Here is a 19485-nt window from a genome sequence, read left to right as displayed (position 1 = left end):
CTCTGGGCAACCTGTGCCAGTGCCTCACCACCCTCATAGTAAAACATTTCTTCCTTATGTCTATTCTGAATCTACCCTCTTTAAGAGAGGTAATATATTTCATTTGGTCAACCAGTTAACTTGTATATGGGTTTATGTATCAGTTACTCAATTAGAAGACACCACCTTTCCCTGAAAAATGTGACTTTTTTTGGCATCTGCATGCCCCCGCAGCCACACCACGCCGTGCAGCCCCCCCATTCGCCTTTGCTCCTCACCTTTACCCACAACCTACGCCTGTACCAGGGTGGCTTTTCACGGGCAGCCGCAGCCCACCCCATCGAAAACCGCTCTTGGCCTGAGTTTAGCACAAGTGAGGAGCCCTGTCCCAGCGCGGCCTTGTCCCCCACGCCTCCCCCCAGAGGCCACCTCGGACTACAACACCCACAATGCCCCGCGGCGCTTCTTCCGGTCCCACCCCGCCTCCTCATCTCTGACTGGCTGCCGCCCGGGTGGGGGGCCTTGAGCTGAGCCAATCGGCGAGCGGGGCTGCCCAACGCCGCGCCGGCTTGGGCAGTGCTCAGGCGCCGCGCAGGGCCCTCCCGCCCGCCGCTCTCCGCTCCGCTCGGCCGGGCCGCTGTCATTCACCGAAGGGGACGATGTCTCACTGCAGCCGCGCCGCCGCCCGCCTCCTGGGCCGCTTCCTCCGCCGTGAGTACCGAACCGCCGCCGCGCTAACCCCCGGCGACGGGCCGCGGGGCCCTCCCCGCTGCCTGGCAACCGCTCTCCGCCGCGGCCTGCTTCGCCCGCGGCGCCCTTTCCCTAGTAGGGGCCGCGGGGCCTGAGGGAGGTGGGCCCGGTCCTCCTCCTCCTCCTCCTCTTCGTCCTCTTCTCCTTCCTCCTCCCGTCACTGGAGGGGAAAGGGGCCGGGCAAGGTCACCGCCTGTCCCCGGGGACATCGGGTGCGGCGAGGAAACCCTTCTCCCTGGGTGTTCTCTGAGGCCGCTCGGCCTCAGGGCGGCAGGGCCGAGGTGGGAGCAGAGCGGTGTCCTCTGGTGGGGGCAGCCCCTCTTCGGGAGCGTGAGGTGGGAGGGAAGAGGTCTCTAGGCGGAGGTGCGGGGCAGGGGGCACGCGTGGCTGCGGGGAAAACCGTTTCCAAAAGTTAGGGGAAGTTTGGGGACTAAGCGTGGTCGGCCGCAGGGATGGGGACCCAGAAAAGCTGTTCTCTCCGTTGTAATCCCTCGGAAAGACTAAAAAAAGTCGGCAGGGCCTAGAGGAAGCTGATGGAGTTGGATCTAGTCACTTCGAGTCACCAGTGGTTGGGACTAGAGACCTCTTGAGGTCCCTAAATCATCCTGTGATTTCAACATGAGTCGGTAAAGTTGTTTTTGGTGTCAAGAGAAAGATTATTGGCCTTTAATTGTTGGAGAACACAAGCAGTCTGAGACTAATACTTCAGCTTAAAAGTTTTTATATGTGTTGTTCTGAAGATCACAATAAAAAATAAAGTGAATTTTTTTTTTCTTTCTTTTCACTGTGCTTTTTTTGTACAGTTAACACTGCATCCTCTACTGAAATCGGTATGGGTATGCCTAGGCACAAGAGCAGTTTCTTGGGATCTAAACTGAGGAATTGGTGCATTACTCTTGGTTCTTGCAGCTGAGAATGAATGGTCAGATGTAAACCTTCCTTGTTTCACTGCACACAAAGGTTTTTTTGTCTCAGGGTGGTGGTAACTTGCAGGTCAGGGTCTAGTAACATGATCCCGCAACTTTTAAGCTGGTCCGAGTTGTTCCTGTGGGACACCCACTATCCTCTCAGGTATCCGTTCCTACCTCTTGTCCTCCATGAGCAGGGATAGAAAACTATTTTCTTACTGTACCCTTAATTTCTGCTAGTTCAGCTCTTTGAATTGGCTCCCCTGAGCCCAGTGAGAATTGGTTCTGATGGAGGGGAACAGATGGGAATATAGCACCTCCAATTTAGCCTAATTTATACTCCCAGCAAAGCTACTCTTGGGTGCAGTTTTACATGTTAAAAGCCCATGTTGTTCCCTTTACAAATAGCAGTAAGAGATTCAGGAAAGAGTGCTTAAAATGATTTTGGGGGGTAGAGGGGAAGAAGTGGTCTAAGCAGCTCAAGAAGTGTTCTGTTTGCAACAGTTCATGAAGTCTTTCAAAGAAACTCCTGCAAGATGAAGCAGTCCTTCACTGGAAACCTTTCTTTATTTGGTTTGATACTCTTTACAAAATGTTAAAAGGCTGCTGAAACCTGAAATTTGGACTTTGTACATACGTTTTCCGTAACAAATAATTAACATCTGCTTCTCTCGGTGATTTAAAATCATGAGTTTCTACTGTGCTCTGTTGCAAAAGAGATGCAATATCTATTCTTGTTGGTGCATTGCTGAAGCAAACATGCAGGGTGTGTATCCGTAAGGTTCAGTTCAGGAAGTTGTGAAAACATAGCCTGAAATATATCAATGAATGGCAAGTGCTTGCTCAAAGTTCAGCTCAAAGCAATGTTTGTATATGGACAGAGTCAAGAAAGACCTGTGCTGGTCTATACCACACTTTGAAGAGAGTCTTTGTAGGCACCTTAACTGTGGTCGGAGTGTCGGGATTAGGGATCTTATGTTCTGGGCATGTTAGAAGGCTTTGGAGAGCTCTTAGATTAAAAGATTACAGTAAATTATGTGAATAGCCCTGGCAAATAATTGCTGCAGAAATAACAATCCAAACTGAAGAATTCATTAGTTGTTTTTATGCCAACAGTGTGGAGCGAGGAAAGCTCACAGACCTTTAGCTGCACGTGTTTTTAGTGCAGTATACATGGGGAAAAACTGTTGGCTTATGAGAAATAGTTGATTTGTGCTGAGGAGAACACACTTGTTTCTTCAAGGGCCTGCAGTTTCACTGAGGTGCTTCACTTTGTTTCAGCTTCATAAATTCGGGAGAAAGCTTTTCTTTCAAATGCCATCGTGTATCCCGTGGCCCGCTATAGCCAGTAATGTCCATTGCAATGAGCAGGGATTTTGATTAGGAAAGAGATGGGTGTTGAAAGGACTGAATTTTTTCTGAATGTCATTTCCCATGAGTCCTAGTTTTGTTTTAAAGTGGTAGGTATAGCGTAGTCATTGCATCTGTCCTTTACAGCCTGATTAATTTACTTAATTCCTCAACTCCTATACCATGTTCGTAGATTGGGGTTTCCATAATTAACAGGAATTTGGCAAGGGAAGGGTGAGAGAAGAGAGGCTGGGGAGTGATACCTAGAAATCCTCTGAGTGCATAATCCTCTTAAACAAAGGAGTAAGGTATTTTCAGCAATACCTCAACAGCTTGAAAAGGTCTTTGTCAATAAGAATCATCTTCTAGTAATGTAACTGATATCTTTAAGGGTTAATTCTGTAGATGGGTTTGGGGAGGGGAGAGAATTATCCAAATGTAATTGTGAGTATATACATACAGCCTGATAATGAAGACTAAAACCTAATAAAGAACTAGGGTGGGAAACTGTGTGGGGAGTATTCTTCTTAATATCAAGCTTCTAGTCAGTGAACTCTGAAATTTGCTGCAGCACTTTGGTCTTTGCCAAACTTTTTTTAATGTCTATGCTCTTCTGTAATGTAAGAAGCTGTCTAGAACTGTTTCTGTGCTGTCCTCTTCAGGCCATGCATTTGTAGGCAGAGGAAGGAGATGATCATAAAAATGTACAAAATATTGAAATGATTTCTCAGAAACAAACTGAAGGTCTGTAACTGATAGAAAATAAGGGGGGGTGGTGGGATGTGTGTGTGGAAAAAACACTTCTTAGCATTTTAAATAGTGCTCCTTTGTACTTCAATCCTTCCCCGAGTTTCCCCCGCACTGGCCTCCGTTTTCCCCATTTGTATTGGAGCCCATATGATTTCTAAGGCTTTCTTCTTTCCTTATATAGGTAATAGAAAGGAAAAGGAATATTTTCTTTCATCTTCAAGTTCTCTGGCTATTTCAAGGAGTAATAGAGGAAGAATTTCACTTATTACTTTTAAGTCTTCTGGCAATGTAGGTATCTGCTCAGGTCCTTCTAGAAAGGAATTTCTGCTGTTTCACCTTGCTTTTACATTGTGCTCATTTTATGAGCACCCTTAGATGCTACCTTAGCTTCCAAACTTTATTTTTTTTGTCTGGGATAAATGGAGGTAAGGGGGAGGCACTTTGATTGGATTCCTGTCCATAGCTCTAGGAAATCTTGCAAGAAGTCTTGAAAATAACAACTTTTCAGCTTAGTATAGTTTGAGTAAGGAAGAGATTAAGCCCTTAGTATCCGTACTGTCAGCTGGCTTGCACAACCCAAATAAGCTGGGCAAATGTGGCTTGGGTTGTATCGTTTTAAGTGAGATTTGTGCTTGGGAGGTGTTGCTGCTCAAGGAGTGCCTGAAAGCTCATGTAAACAGTATTTACATTCCATGTGTGCTTTAAAATACCTTGCAAGTGGGTCAGTTTTCTTTTTAACGTGTAAATTCATGTTTGGGCTTCATGATAAATAGTAGGGTGTATTTCTAGAAAGGCTTGTTAATTGTAATACACAAGTGAGCTTAAAGCCCTGCTCGAGGCTACAGATGGTGAGTTTTCTTTTAAGAAGTAAATGTAGCTGGGTTTTCCTGTTACTTGAACTGCAGTGAGTTCTGGCCTCTGCCCAGCGGCGTGTGTGTTGGAATTAACTCTGTCCCTTAGTTTCTAGTAACGTTTCTTTACTGTAAAACAACTTATGTTTTATATACAGGCTTATACCCCTCTGCTAAATTTAGATCTTACTTTTCAAATCTATCCGGGGACAGCAGATTTTTGGTATTTGAGCACTTTTCATAACTATTTGGTCGTCCTGTACAATGGACTAAAATAGGTTCTTGCCACAGTATGTCTCTTTTTAGCTATGCAGAAGCTAAAGTACTGGAAAGCCAAAATAAATGCATCTTGTTATTTGTATAACTTTTTTTTTTTTTTTTTTTTTTTTTTTAAACCACAGGCTATGCAAAACAGAACAGGGATGGGGCAGAAATGAAAGCGTTGCCTGGGAAAGATTATCCAGTTTCTTATTTTGTTTTTAATAGTCTTTTCCAAAGGTCTATTACGGGCCTTTGCTGGACACAGCAGTGCTATGTTAGAACTCTGATTTGACAAAATACAGTATTTCCACTGTGCTTTTGGTAAGATTTGGATTTGGTAAGACTTGTCCTTACTCTCTAGGACGTCATCTGGAGCCTGTACCTTTGTAACTTGGCCTGTAATTTAGACGTGTGCATTAAAATAGCATCACCAATGAGTTTGGCTTTTACTGTTTCATGGCTGAAGAGCAGACTTACTTTTTTTTTTTTTTTTTTTCCTCCTGTATTCTTGAAGCAGCATGCTTTTACACGTGGGCACCCTAATTTGTTCTAGTAAAACTAATTGCCTGAGTGGGCGTTGGAAGTTGTGAAGCAGTATGAGCTGGTGAATGAAGGTCCTGAGTGCAAACTCAGACTTGGATTCTCTTTCTGACTCTTACCTGCTGTGAACTTAGGCATGCCATTTCCATTTTCCACCTGTTTCTTTCTCATTTTATATCTGTCTTAACTATTTAAATTGGCAGCTGTTTGTACCCGGGAGTTGCTGTTTGTGCCACGTATAGCAGAACCTCATCTTGACTGATGCACCTGCTGCTCCTACTGTGCTGATAACTGGGGCAAACTTTTCTGCTTCAAACAGGGCCATGGACAGAAATATAGAACTGTATCACGTCAGTTTAAATACCCCCCAAAACTCAGACTCATCCATCCCAGAAAGTGCAAGGTGACTTTTTTTTTTTCTCAATTTCTTCAAAATGTATTGCTCCCCAGACGTCCCCATGCTAAGCTGCCTCTCTCTGAGGACAGCAAATGGCTTAAGCCTATAGCCAGGCTTTTTTGAACCAGCTGTATTTTCTCTGAACCAGGGCTCTTCAGTAATGTAAGAAGCACATACAGTTTTCAAGAGTAAATCCATACAAAGCGTGGAATTTAAGCTGTCTTTTAGTTATCAGGGCCTAAATTTTTTTTTTTTTTTGGTACTTTGATAGCTTGGAAAATGCTCAAAAGCTTCTTATCCTTGAAAAATATATCTATACAGTCTTCTCAAAACTGAGAATTGACAAACTTAAGCTTTGAAAACCATTTTTTTGCAAGGTTATAAATATCTGAAAATAGATATGGAATGGACAGCTGAACTGGGACTGTAGAATTGCTTTTATGGTGTAGAGAAAGCAGTGACTATTTATCAATTTTTTTTCTTTTTTTTTTTTTTTAAGAATACTGAAATCACTGTGTGTGTGCTGTGTGTCTGGCAAGCTGCCCTCTCTTATTTTGCAGATGGATTTGTCAGTGTTGTAGCACAGACAATATGTGTAAAGCTCAGATGTGAATTAGTTTAGTGTTGCCTGTTTATTCTTTACCCTTGCAGGCCCATCAGAGGGCTTGCCGAACATGCACTCCCATACTTCTGGAAGTCCAGACCATTCTCCACAAGGCATTGCTGGTGGTAGGTCTTGCCCATAACAGCTTCTTCACAAGGTGATCGTCCTCTGCTTTTCTGAAGGTTGGGTTTCACCCAGTCGTATCCCGTGCCTGCGAGGGGTTGCCTGAGTGGCTGGGATCAGGTAGACTGGTGCCCTGTTCTCCTCACCAGCAGGCCAGCTGTTTCTCTGCTTATTTTGTCTCTCCTTTGCTGGAGGCAGGCTGCTGTTTGCCGGTTGTGCCTTTGAGTGACTTGGTGTGGCAGGTTGGGTGCAGCCTGCAGGGTGTTGCAGCCTTGCCTAGGAAGGCTAAGCTGTTGGCCAAGTACGAAGACCATACTGTGCTGTCTTCTGTAGATGTGGCACCGAACAGCAAGACGTTTCTCTACCCTTCCACAGACAGCCTTGTAACCCTATTCATGAAATCTTGGCTTCAGACGTATTTTGTGCATTACCGCTTTGTGTTTCTTCCTGGCGTAACAAGTTCTGTAACAGTATTTGTGGATAAAGATGCGATTTAGGTTAAAACCCTGCAGGTCAGTAAGCTGACATGTACTTTTACCACTTTTCTTACAAGTTTACTACATGCTAGTCTGTACATTTCTTTTTAAAATCTAGCTGAATTTTACTTGATGTTGGTCTGAAGATGAGGTGCTGCTACAGTTCCTTAGGGAACGGCAGGAGGTGGTTGGAGTTGAAGTCCTGTGTTTCTGTCAGCACTTTTTAAGAACAGAGTAAGAACTTTAGATTTAGCAATAGTAATGATGTCTGTAGGCTTCTTCTGGCATGGCTTTATTTTTCTTCTCACTTTTTTTGAATGGAAGTAAAGCATAAAAGCAGTGTATCACTAAAATTTAGTTGGCAAAAGTACTTGTGAGAGTCCTACGTAGCTCTATGATAGAAATGTGTATATACATGGATATTAAATTTTCTGCACTTTTTTTTGTACCCCACAGAAATAGTGTTATTACAAGACAATAATGCATCTTAATAAATTCTGTGCATTAGCAGTTTATATTGAAGAATCTCTTTCTCCTTTTTTCCACTTAATAGCTTTTACTTCCTTCCTAAAAATAGAAAAAGAAAAAAAAAATCCCTCCCTTCTTCAGGCCTGCCTGAGTAAATAAGTATGTGGAACATTCCAGAGGCTGTGATTCAGGACCTCTTATTTTTGTTTCAGCTTCACTTTTTACTTCCTCAAATCGGAAGTGGTAAAGTGTTAAAAGAGCTAAAGAGCTATATAGTAACATAGCAGTGTCAGTTTCTGTATTAAGATTGTACCCTCCCATATTCACTCTAAGCACAAAATACGGTTTTTATCTGAAACACAGGGCATAAATTGGTTCTGATCCCATCAAAGCTCTGGTATTTGAAAAAAGCATATGGCAATAAATATAGGCAATGCGTGCATCCTTTTCATACCAGAAGACCTCTTTTTCCTCCTCATCTCAAGCTTTCTTGCATGGAAACATTCTGTGCATTTCAGTTTTAATAATTTGATGTCAACACATCTTTCCCTTCAGCAGAGATGCAGTTGTTCTCCTTGTCTTTTTGATACCAGCATGCACTGTGCTGTTTTTCTTTAGTTGTGTTGTTTTGTTTTTTCAGTACCAGAGTTGTGAGAACTAAATTGAAAATCTTTCTAGTGGAGTATCTGGAGACCTGTATTTCCTCATGAGCCCAAGCGCATTTCAAGCAGTGACACCTGGGCTCCTGTAGCTTGGCATCTTTTGGAAAAAGGTCTCTTGCTGTATGTCTTGCGTGGCATTAGGTTTCGCCTGGGCTGAGGAACCATCGACCTCTTCAGTATCTCTCATTGTCTAGTACGTACTGTGCTATGTTCACAGGAGGTGTAACATAGTACCTATGTTGTAACACCCTCTGGGATATCGGGATTTTTAGTTCTGCTTTGTCACTTTGCAGAATTTCTTCGAGGACAGACATGTTCATTTGCAAATGAAAATAGTGGTTAAGATGTTGTTTCTGTCTGTTGTTTGCCATGAGGAATTCTGATATTAAATACTCAATATGAGAAATACCTAGCCTGACTCCTAGCAAACTGAGTAATCACACTGACGGAGTGAACTACAAGTGTTTAATGTCTTGGAATGACAAGTAGTAGTTACAGCTTTCAGAGCTACTTTTGAAAACATGACCTACTGGATCAATTAATCTTTTGATGTAAGCATTAATATATATGCACTTACTTGGACGTTTCTTGACTTGGAGTCTAACAAAGCAGTGGATTAATGGTTTGCACTCTTTTCTTTTTTTCTGTAGTGCAACAGAATGGAGTACGACACTGCTCCTACTCAGCATCAAGGAAAAATCTGTATATTAACAAAAATACAAAGGTTATCTGTCAGGGTTTTACAGGCAAACAGGTATGTATATGAGCTATTTCTTCTATCACCCTTTCAGTTCAGAAAGTTAGTTGGTCAAAAACCATAATAATGTATAAAAGGGATTATATACTGGCTTTGTCTCTGTTGATAGGAAGCTGGACTTCATGATCAGGAAGGTCCCTTCAGCACTGTAGTTTCCTTTCTTTGGTCCAAATAGACTTTTTTTTTCTTAAATTCAACAGACTAGATTTTTTTTTTTCCACTTGTGAAGAAGCTTAAAACTTGTTTTGAGTCATCTCTATTATATTACTCTTGATTTTTCTTATTAGTTTTGGTCTTAAGCGGGCCTTTTTATTGTATACAACTGAAAGGGTTTTTTAGTAAAGGGAGATGTGCAAAAAACCTACAAAAACCTTACTATTTTAGAAGTGCTTCTTTCACAAATGCTTTTGAATGTCAATGCTTATGAATTAAATTTCTGTTTTTATTTCAGGATATTTAATAATTTTCTCACATTCACTCTTTTACACATTTGCAAGGGGAGAAGACTGCTTTTGCTAAAACTATCAGCTAGTCATGGATGAGAATGCTAATTTCTTCTATTTCATTATAGTGTCTGTCATCTGCCAGACTTGATGTGGAAAATAAAATGTGTCTGCAATGTTTGCAGGTGTATTAGCACCACACAACAAAATAACCTTTAGCGTGCAACCACAGTGCTCTGATTTAAAAGCAGCAGCATAGCATATTCTGAATGCATCTAAAAGATGTTGATGCACTCTTCAAAATAGCTGATTGTATATATGTAGTGAAAACTTCCCTTCTCATTGTAAATTTAAGTACCATAAATTGCCTTCAGAATTACAGATAACATCAACTTTTTTTGGGTCATTTTATTTGCTATTACATGCCTTTTAACTTTACTTATTTTTCTCTCTCATAGGGCACCTTTCACAGCCAGCAGGCGTTGGACTATGGCACCAATCTAGTTGGAGGAATTTCTCCAGGGAAAGGGGGACAAACTCATCTGGGTCTACCTGTGTTTAATTCTGTGAAGGAGGTAATTTGCAGCAGTGACTGGAGGGCAGACAATTTAATACTGCTGCTCCTTATTCCATTGCTCACGCTGAAGAAACAAACACTTGAGCCACGGATGTCACTGTGCAAGGAGTGAAATAGAAGCCTTGTAAAAGAGGGAGCATTCTGTGTGGTCAACCATGAGTTTGGCTTCCACTGTGAAGTGCACAGAGTCTGGATACACTTACTTTATGCATGCAACTAGTTTCTGATTGATTCTGGTGTGTATGATGAATTTTTAGCAAACTATTATCTGAGGGTATTTATGATGGTGTTCATGGGGCAGATCCTTTCCAGACAGTGGTTAGTTCTCAGTTCCCTCGTTGTGCTGCATGTGTCCCATCTTCAGTGAATTTAACACTTGCTTTGATGATAGTAAATTAATACATATACATTTACTTCATTTATGCCTGTGAATAGACATATTTTAAATGACTAGTGGTCAAATGTTCTCTTCACCCCCACTAAATACTCGATATCTTTTTTTGTTACGTCCATTGTAGGCCAAAGAACAAACTGGTGCTTCTGCCACTGTTATATATGTACCTCCTCCATTTGCTGCTGCTGCAATCAATGAAGCAATCGATGCAGAAATGCCGTTAGTTGTATGCATTACTGAAGGTATTCCCCAGCAGGACATGGTTCGGGTTAAACACAGACTGCTTCGGCAGGATAAGACTCGACTAGTGGGCCCGAACTGCCCTGGAGTCATCAATGTAAGTGACTTCTGGATTTGTTCCAAGGCTGAACCATTCTTAGTGATGGTTTGAATGTTCCATCTGACTTCTCCTGCTCTTTCCTTAGCCTGGAGAATGTAAAATTGGTATCATGCCTGGTCACATTCACAAGAAGGGAAGAATTGGTGAGTTTTTGAATATTTATGCGTCATCTAAAACTAAAGTTTGGTACTTTAGTTTTCTTATTCATGAGGCTAGTCACATCCTGCCCTGAAGACAGGTGACATGCTGTATAACAGCTTGTCTGTCCTTCAGTTTGTAAGTGAACTTTGCCATTATCAGTTCTGAAGGCCAAAATCAGTCAGTCTACCATAACAGACACTGAGTACTGATGGTAGAGGCAAAGCAGTTGGAAGTTTCCTTAGGTAATGTGGTTGACTTAGTTTCCTTAACACTCTCCTTTGAGGATACCTCTATTTATCTTGGGATTTGAGAGCACTAAGTTCTCCAGCTCTATTCCCTCCAACAGCTTGGCTCCTGAGGACTAGGATCCCACACCTATAGTGAGCTCAGTATTATAGCAAAGAGAAGAGATTGCAGGCAAGTTTATAACATGATAATTTAGACAACTGTCCCATGGCAAATGGAAGTGACAAATAGACCGACTTCTCAGACAGTGGAATTAAGGTCAGAAAGGCAGTGACTTGTTCATATGTTAGTTACGCAGCCTGTTGCTCTTGTCCTGAGTTCTGTTGGTTCCTTGTTCTAAACTTTAGAATTAACAACTTGATTATTTCTAAAATAATGCCTTTCAGGAGCTGTAAAGAAAATTCTTCCAAAATACACATTCATACTTAAAGAGAGCTTCAGAAACGTTGTTGTAGACGGCATATGCTGCTGTTATCTGTCAGTGGGGTAACCAGTTTAACTGGAGCACAGTACCCTTGGCAATGTTACCTTTTTTTTTTGATGAAAAGTGTGTGTACTGTGGGGAAAACCTGTTCAGTGCTCTTGAACTACGTGGACTCTGCAGTTTTCTAGCACAAGAAACTATCTCTGCTATTTAACCACTTCTGACTTGAGAATAAGCTGTACCTAGGGAATGCTGGAGGATGCATTAACACTCGTGTTACACCTCCAGCTTTCAGAAGTACCTATAAACCTGGAATTGAAAAATCAGATGACTGCAATTATGCCCTTTGTAGATGCCATTAAGACGTTGCTCTATGACTGTAAAAGGTAACATCAACCAATGTAGCTGTGAGCTCCCTTCTGATCAAAGTTCTGTTAAGATTTTCTAAATATCCATGCGAAATGTCTTGTAGTCCCAAGATACTAGAATCTGAATGCAAGGCACATCAAATGCATGAATCCAGTTGCCCCACCGTTGCTGCAAATGTTTTCAATGGTGATCCAAGGATCAGGGAATAAAAATGTAACTTTGCCATCCTCCCAGCTTCATCTAACACTTATGACCTTTGGTGATATGCTCCCCAGCTTTCTATTACTGTGAGGCATCCAAGAATCAGTTGATAATTTTGGGATGCAAGCTATAAAAATAGCCACAGTCTTTGGACCTTTATCCATAGCTTCTCTGAGGCAATCTGATCTTAATAGTAAACAGGAAGCTCTTTGCAAACATAGCAAGAAAAAAAACCTTTGCTAGTAGATATGTGAGCTGTCCAACAGTATAAACAGTTAATAAAATGAAAGTTGTTAGTCTAGTGGTGTATTTTTTCCTCTGTTCATGCAATGTACTTACTATATTCCTTGTTGGATGGCTTGAAGTAGATGGAAGATGGTGTCTGTTTTTCCTGGAAACCTTCCCTCTGTAGTATTAACAGAAATATTGACTTGGAAAAATGAACAAAAAAACTTGCAAGTATTTTGCCCCTGATTTAGGCTCTGTATTACCTTCCATCCTGAGTTTAAAACTAGGGTTATGGTCTCTTCTAATATTGCAATGTAAATGCTGAATGTGTGTTGTAGAGCAGTGAGCTGCAGCAACAAATACCATAATGGTGATAACTTGCATTTGTGCAGCATATTTCTGTTCTGGAGGATCTCTCATGTTCCTGGCCATGCTGGAGATGTGATTAATACCAAATTCTTTTGTTAACTGTTGAGATGCAACTCTGTTTCAAGTTCAGTGCATCAGCTACTAGCATACAAGACAAGAAGTATATTCTTCTATTTTGTCTTCTATTTCATTTTCAGTTTTCTTTCTTGGTAAAGCTATAGCATGAAGAATGCTGTCTCAGTCAATATCACTGACTTTCTGGGCAGGTTTAGTCTTGACAATTAAGTGTCAAAAAGTGACAATGAAGAAATAGTACGGATAGAATCTGATACAGAGTTTTCATGTTTTGGCAAGGATAGCTGGAAAACCTGGCATCTCATGTTTGGTTTATTGAGGTGATTTTCATGTATATATGGACAGCTGCCTCTAGTCATGCACTTAACTATGTTAGTGTTAAGGTTATCTCCTTTTCTTTCCTAAAGGTATTGTGTCAAGATCTGGAACCCTGACGTACGAAGCTGTTCATCAGACAACGCAAGTTGGATTGGGGCAGTCTTTCTGCATTGGTAGGTTTCCTCAGAAACAGCCTATTGCACCTATACTAATCTGTTGGTTTTTTGTTTGTTTGTTTGTTTGTTTTTTAACAAGAAGAAATCCAAAGTGATTTCTTTTCACAAGCATAGAAGTTGCTGAATGGCAATTATGTTGAGAAATGAGATCCCTATGTGCTGTGAAGAGTATAACCCTTCTCTATTATCATTTCCACATCAGATTTAAAAAAGCCTAAAACCCAGCTTTGAACAGAGAACTGCCAGCAAATACGATGTCAATTTGAAAACACATTTTCCTGAGAAGTTTGTTATTACAAAGGGATAGGGCATTCTTAGACATTTAGTTGGGTATGTTAAGTAAATTCAGTTTTTTTACAGCAAAATTCTAGAGCTGGGGTCTTGGTACTGCTGTGTCTTATACAGAGCCTCTGTATAAGGCGTAGTATTTTGTTTATGGTTTGAAAGGTGATTATACAGATATCAAAGCTTTCTATAAATTGTGGGGGAGATATTTGGAGCAGGAATTTGGGAAGAGCCTTCAGAGCTGCCCCTCTTACGAGCCTTTGGGAATGTTCTTCCTGCTGAAATTTACTTTGAAACTTTTACTGTAAATGCAATATCATTATCTTGAGTTAGTCTTTTTTGTTTGTTTGTTTTAATTTTTTTTCAGGGATTGGAGGTGATCCCTTCAATGGAACTAATTTTATTGACTGCCTTGATGTCTTCTTGAAGGATCCTCATACTGAGGGGATCATATTGATTGGAGAAATTGGAGGAAATGCTGAAGAAGATGCAGCAGCATTTTTGAAAGAAAATAATGCTGTAAGTCTTAAACAGCTTGCTTCCAGACACCTTGGTAGTTAGCCATCTTCTTTTGCCATGTCAAGGAAAACTCAGTTCAGTCTCTAATCTCTATTTACAAAAAAACCCCAAACAGTCATACTTTTATTAAAAAGAGACAGAGTTGAAATTAGGAGCTTTATACAGACTAAATCTAACTGGAGAGCAGTGTCAACTTTAGATTTTTAGTCTTGTAATGATCTTTGTAGTGAACATTCTGTTTTTTGTAATATACATGGCTCTGTAGAGAGATGTTTTAAAGTTTCTGATTGCTTCTGGTTTATGATGCTTATCAGGAGAAAAAGTATTCCACGCTTTTCAGACTCTTGGTTCCGTGTTGTTTGAGGTTTCTAGATGTTTAATATCTTTGCCTAGCTAGTTGATGTTTAAAAAAAGAAAAAAAAAAATCTGCCATCTGGAATTGCTTTTCATCTTACCCTTCCCCGTGCACCACAGTATTTTTTCTTTCTTCACAGGGTCCAAATGCCAAGCCGGTAGTGTCATTCATAGCTGGTCTGACTGCTCCTCCAGGCAGGCGGATGGGTCATGCTGGAGCAATCATTGCTGGGGGAAAGGGTGGAGCTAAAGAGAAGATAGCGGCTCTTCAGAGCGCTGGAGTTGTTGTCAGCATGTCTCCTGCTCAGCTAGGTAGCACCATCTACAAGGTTCGTTGCTCAGAAATTGGTATACATACTCATCCACAGCAAGAAGCTACTTCTGAGGGAATATGAGTTGGGGGTACATCTCTTACCCAAATATTTTGTTGCTCTGAACTTAGTTAAACATAAGAACTCTATAGACGGAAGGAGCTGCAGTTATTACCTAGATAAAACGTGCATGTAATTTTATATAATATTGCCTTTATAGAAAATAAACACAGCGAAATAGAGAAGAGATGACTTCTTCTTTCAAGTGTAGCAACTTGTTGAATTGTGTTTTGTGGATGCAAAGAACCTGAATTAATTTAAAATATGAAAACATTCTTTGAAAGTAGGATATTTGAGGAAGGAAAGCCTTGGCATACAGGTCTGTCTATTTAAAGTACTAATTCAGAATTACGGTTGAATTCATACAGCTGAAAAACTTATGTATGGAATAGGATTATTTGCATTTTTCTTAATTCATATCCAGAAAAAGGCATTGCTTCACAGCTAGAGGAAATGCATAATTCAGCTGTGCTAGGTTTTTTTTTTTTCCTGTGGTGACCCTATAGTATAGCATCTTCACAGGCTGCTGTGGGATTCTTCCCTTCTTCTGTTGTGTTTTTTCATTTACTAAAGTGAAAATCTTGACTTCATTGCTTCTTTGGCTCGAATCCTTTACTGTAAGGATTCTACTGCAGTTCTTGTGCAGAATTAAGTGGTTTTGAAGTCTGTTATGCTATGGCTGGGAGCAAATGGTTCCTTGACAGCATTGCAATCTGAATGTAGTGCACTGACTGCAGTCTAGCGCTGCTGGTTTTTCATAGCTGGTTTGTTAATGTGAGGTGGGAGAATACTTATTCTCCTTTCCCCTATCTTGCACACATTATGCATTTTATATTTTAATTTTTAATTCCAGTTTTTAATTCCTAAAATCAGATTTGCTAAGATAAATACAAAGTAATTTAAATTAAATAGTAATAGAAGCATTTTCTTTTTTTCCCCACTGGTAATGTCTGTGTGCTATTTGCAGGAGTTTGAGAAAAGGAAACTGCTGTAAGAGAAGACGCTTTGGAATACTGTCTCCAAAACATCAGTGCAGCACCTGACCTCCGCTTATCTTTTGTCTGCTACTCTTCAGTTGCCCAAATGACTGACACTGGTCTATGAATTTGACTTGGAAGCCATAAACCTCCTGGCTAAACCTGTTTTGATGTCTCCTTGGTTCAGACATGACCACCTCATTGTAAATCACAGAAATTAATAAATCTACTACTAAATCTGATTCATCTTTTGAATTCCTGAAGCAGAGCCATTTCTTCCATCATCATAAACAAAATAATCTTTTGTAACTTAAGCACTGCCCATTTTTAAGGTAAAGTTGCTTATAGAGATGCTTTTAAGGATCAAGGCACTGACTTTATGCACATATCACACTTTGCTTTATTTTTAAAAAATCCAGTCTTGTGTGTTCGTTCCTGGCAAGTACGTTTGAACAATAGGCCAAAGTTTCCGTCCATTAAACCAAAGCTGCTGGATCTGAAGGGTTTGCTTGTTGATCCATGTAGCTGGATATGCCTGAAGTCCAGACTTTCTTTTTGAGGCTGATGAGCCTTGACGTGACTACACATGCACAGTGTAGTCGTCTACTGGCAAGGAATTCTGTTTGTTGTTTGGAGAGATAGAATTTTTATTCACTAAAATGAATCTAACTTCACATGCGAATATATATTCAAAATTGTCTGTAACTATGAAAATGATTTGTTCTTTAGCTTACATTACCTTAATTTCCTCTTTATCTTAACTAGGATTGCTTGCTTGTGTGTTCTGAAATCCTAATAACATTGGGACATAATGGAGGAGAATTACTATTCTCTGGAAGAGAATATAATAAGGTAACTTTCTTGTTAACCACTCCCAGCACTGTAATGGAAAGCCTTTTTTTTACTTTGGAAATAGCCCAAGCACTGTGCCTATAAATGAATGTTACAAGTTTTATCAGGATGGACTAAAACCAAGATTGCTCTCTTCATTTAGAGGACTGAAAGTTCATGTAACGTGGCACTTGTCTAAAGATAACCTTGTGTTCCATAAAGGTGCTGTTACGAAAACTTGTGTTGTTATTTGTTTAAAACTCTTCTTAGTTTTCTTCCTGAAATGCCTGTGGAATTTCTCTTCCTAATGCAAGCAGTAGGCAAGTATCTTGATACTGACATTTACAGTCCCTAGACCTAAGCCCTGATGAAATGCATAAAAGGACAGGTCATATCTCCACTGCACTGAATGTGTATTAATATGCTTCATATATGGTCAGGCATCAGTCAGATGATACAGGCCGTAGGACACAGAGACCAGATGCTGTATTATTCGCCTTGGTATGATTTACTAAAATGAACCTGACAACCTGTCACTAGACGGCTGAAAGCAGTATTGAGTGGTAAATCATTTGATAAAGCCTATGACAACAGATAGGAATTTTCTTACTAGATCTGCTCAGTTTTCTGGTGGTGCCTGATTTAATGCGGAGCAAAAAGACCGAACGGTGCCCTTTAACTAGAGAAATACCAGTGGTAACATGTCTCAGTCTGTGTAAGAGTGCAATTCTTCACCAATGAATGTCAGGTTATTGCAACCTGTCTTCTTATGAGCCTGCTAATCAAAGTAACTCATCATAGTGGTGGGCTTGTCCACTACATGTCTTTTGAGATGGGTAATGCTTCTTGGTGAACTGCCTGAATTTCATCATTGCCACCAGTGTTTTAACAGATGACCTTCCAGGACAACTGAGGTGTAGTAAGTTTCCTGCTAGGGATTGCTCTGTGGAAGCTCTTTTAGAGGCACCAGCTATTGAAGGAGGCGGCCACAAACTCCAATGACTGTTGTCCCCTGAGAAAGTGTTTCCTTGTATCTTGAAATTTGAGGATGGGTTTAAAAATGTGACCTTGATTCTAATGATTGCAGCAGTCATCTGGTGCTGCGCCTTAGTAGCTGCCTGGTTCTGTTCCAACTTGGGGAAGCAGTCTGTGCTAGCCTGGAGCTGACCATCGCTTAAGGATGGGGAAGAAACTTGACCTTGCCTGATAGAAAGGCTTAGTTTTCGCAGTTTTCTCTTGCTGCCTGAAAACGTGCACTTGACAAATACCATCAGAGCCTCTTGCATTGCTGATGACCATGTCTCTTTGGAAAACGTGTTCACATCTGTTTAATACCATATGTACTTGTGAATAAATATTTTGAGTAATCCGATTTGGGAAATGGTTCTTTTTTTTTTTTCTTTTTTTTTTTTTTTAAAAGGTAAAAGTTAATTTAGGGTTGAGCCTTACACCTGTTGCTAATTTATAACTTAGTAAGTAGTTTTTATGTGCAATAGAAACATTGCTAATGTTATTGTTTGAGTTCTCACTAAGGTTTATGAAATAGTCCTTTTTTTTCCTTGATCTAGACTTGGCAATGGTGTCAGTCCAGAAATCACTTGCACTTTTGAGGCATAAATTCTAGATGTTCATTTTGGGCAGGGGAATTCATTGCCATGCTGATATTCTTGAACAAAGAGAAGAGGATGTAGATCCTCCTAATGCTTTTTTTTCTCTTACAGGGCAGTATCTGTCTTTGAATGGTACCTAACATTCTCACTAGTAGGTGCTCCTTGAGTTTGATGATGGTAATAATCTTTTTCAGGTTGGTAAGAGAGGTCTGTCACACCTAATGAATATGTCGCCTTTTGTGTTTTTTAGAATGTATTCATGCCTGATTTTTTTTCTGCTGTATTTATGCTGTTTTCCAGGGTGTATGTTTTGTTATGTAGTATTTTGGGGGAAGACAGTGGTGAGTTACTCTCTGTACCTTTGTACTTAAAATGATGCTCTGACCTGAGATTCTAGCAAGGGGATTTCTTAAGTTTCACTTTATTGAAGCTCACCAATTAAAACAAAAGAAAACATTGACGCCAATTCATTTGGTCAAATAAGTTCTCTTTTGTGCACTGGAGGTGGGGAGGAAAGGAGAGGCTGCTGAAAGTTGGCCAGCTCTATACTCCAGTGTCAAGATGTTCTTAAAACTGTATGGGATTATCGAGATGACTGGTGGTGGATTTCTCAATAGCTATTGTCATAGTTTCTGAAGTTGATGACAGCTTTTCAAGCTGTCCCATTTTTTGGATGTGCTACTTTATCTTCTTCCTTACCTGCTTCCTTTTGTGGTGGATTGAAGTTCCACAGGGCCATAGCACAGTGCTAATTAAAATGACTTGGCTGCTGTATTGAGATGATCTAGGTGGTTTTAGTTGAATCAAAGATGCAACTTAATTCTTTGCAGATCAAATGATAGATTTCAAGCTTTAAGGTGAGGAGAGCAGCACTCACTAATGGGCCTCACTGGTGACGAGTGGATTAGGGGCTGCACTCTGGTATATGGCTACTAATTAGGTAGACTGAAAGTACCTACAAAGTCATGTTGACCTTCAGCCTGGAGTGGTGACTGACCTCCGCTCAGATTTGGGCACTGGTCCCCAGCAGGTCTAGCGATTGGATCCCCTGGTAGCAGCCAAGTGAGGGGTGAGGGCAGAGCAAATTGGGTCAGAAAATGCCAGGATCCGAGCCCTGAGAGACACAATAATGGTTTCAAGAATAACTTCGGGGGCTGGCCTCTGTGCTGATGGCTTCAAAGTAGCAGCCAACTTGTGATGCCCAAAGAATAAGCTCTTAATTGTGTTGCAACTGTGGAATTAGTACTTCCTGCACTAACATAATCATTTGCTCAGTTAACCATCAGCTTTACCCTCCCTTTCCCACTGCCTGTCACTGGTCAGGATTAGATAAAAGCTTTTCCTAAGAAGGGCTATGTGGA

The 19485-nt window shown here is 40.7% G+C and overlaps 1 protein-coding gene across 1 annotated transcript; it reads left to right on the top strand.

Annotated features, from left to right (window-relative positions):
- Positions 1-531: 531 nt before the first annotated feature.
- SUCLG1 (succinate-CoA ligase GDP/ADP-forming subunit alpha) lies at positions 532-17886 on the top strand. The gene is made up of 9 exons (XM_075048286.1): positions 532-690; positions 8770-8873; positions 9778-9894; positions 10415-10627; positions 10716-10773; positions 13091-13174; positions 13830-13981; positions 14476-14664; positions 15674-17886. Exons 1-9 carry the CDS (start codon positions 639-641, stop codon positions 15698-15700), a joined length of 996 nt encoding a protein of 331 aa, XP_074904387.1. The 5' UTR covers positions 532-638; the 3' UTR covers positions 15701-17886.
- The last annotated feature ends 1599 nt before the right edge of the window (positions 17887-19485 follow it).

Source organism: Buteo buteo, chromosome 1 (genome assembly GCF_964188355.1).
Source record: "Buteo buteo chromosome 1, bButBut1.hap1.1, whole genome shotgun sequence".
NCBI classification, from domain to species: domain Eukaryota; kingdom Metazoa; phylum Chordata; class Aves; order Accipitriformes; family Accipitridae; genus Buteo; species Buteo buteo.
This window is presented reverse-complemented; position numbering and strand designations above follow the sequence as displayed.

Bases quoted from the DNA above. Each gene is read 5' to 3' on its own strand.
- SUCLG1 (XM_075048286.1), top strand. From the start codon at position 639: ATGTCTCACTGCAGCCGCGCCGCCGCCCGCCTCCTGGGCCGCTTCCTC. The intron at 13,175-13,829 runs GTAGGTTTCCTC...ATTTTTTTTCAG, and splicing joins GGGGCAGTCTTTCTGCATTG to GGATTGGAGGTGATCCCTTC. The intron at 13,982-14,475 runs GTAAGTCTTAAA...CTTTCTTCACAG, and splicing joins TTTTGAAAGAAAATAATGCT to GGTCCAAATGCCAAGCCGGT.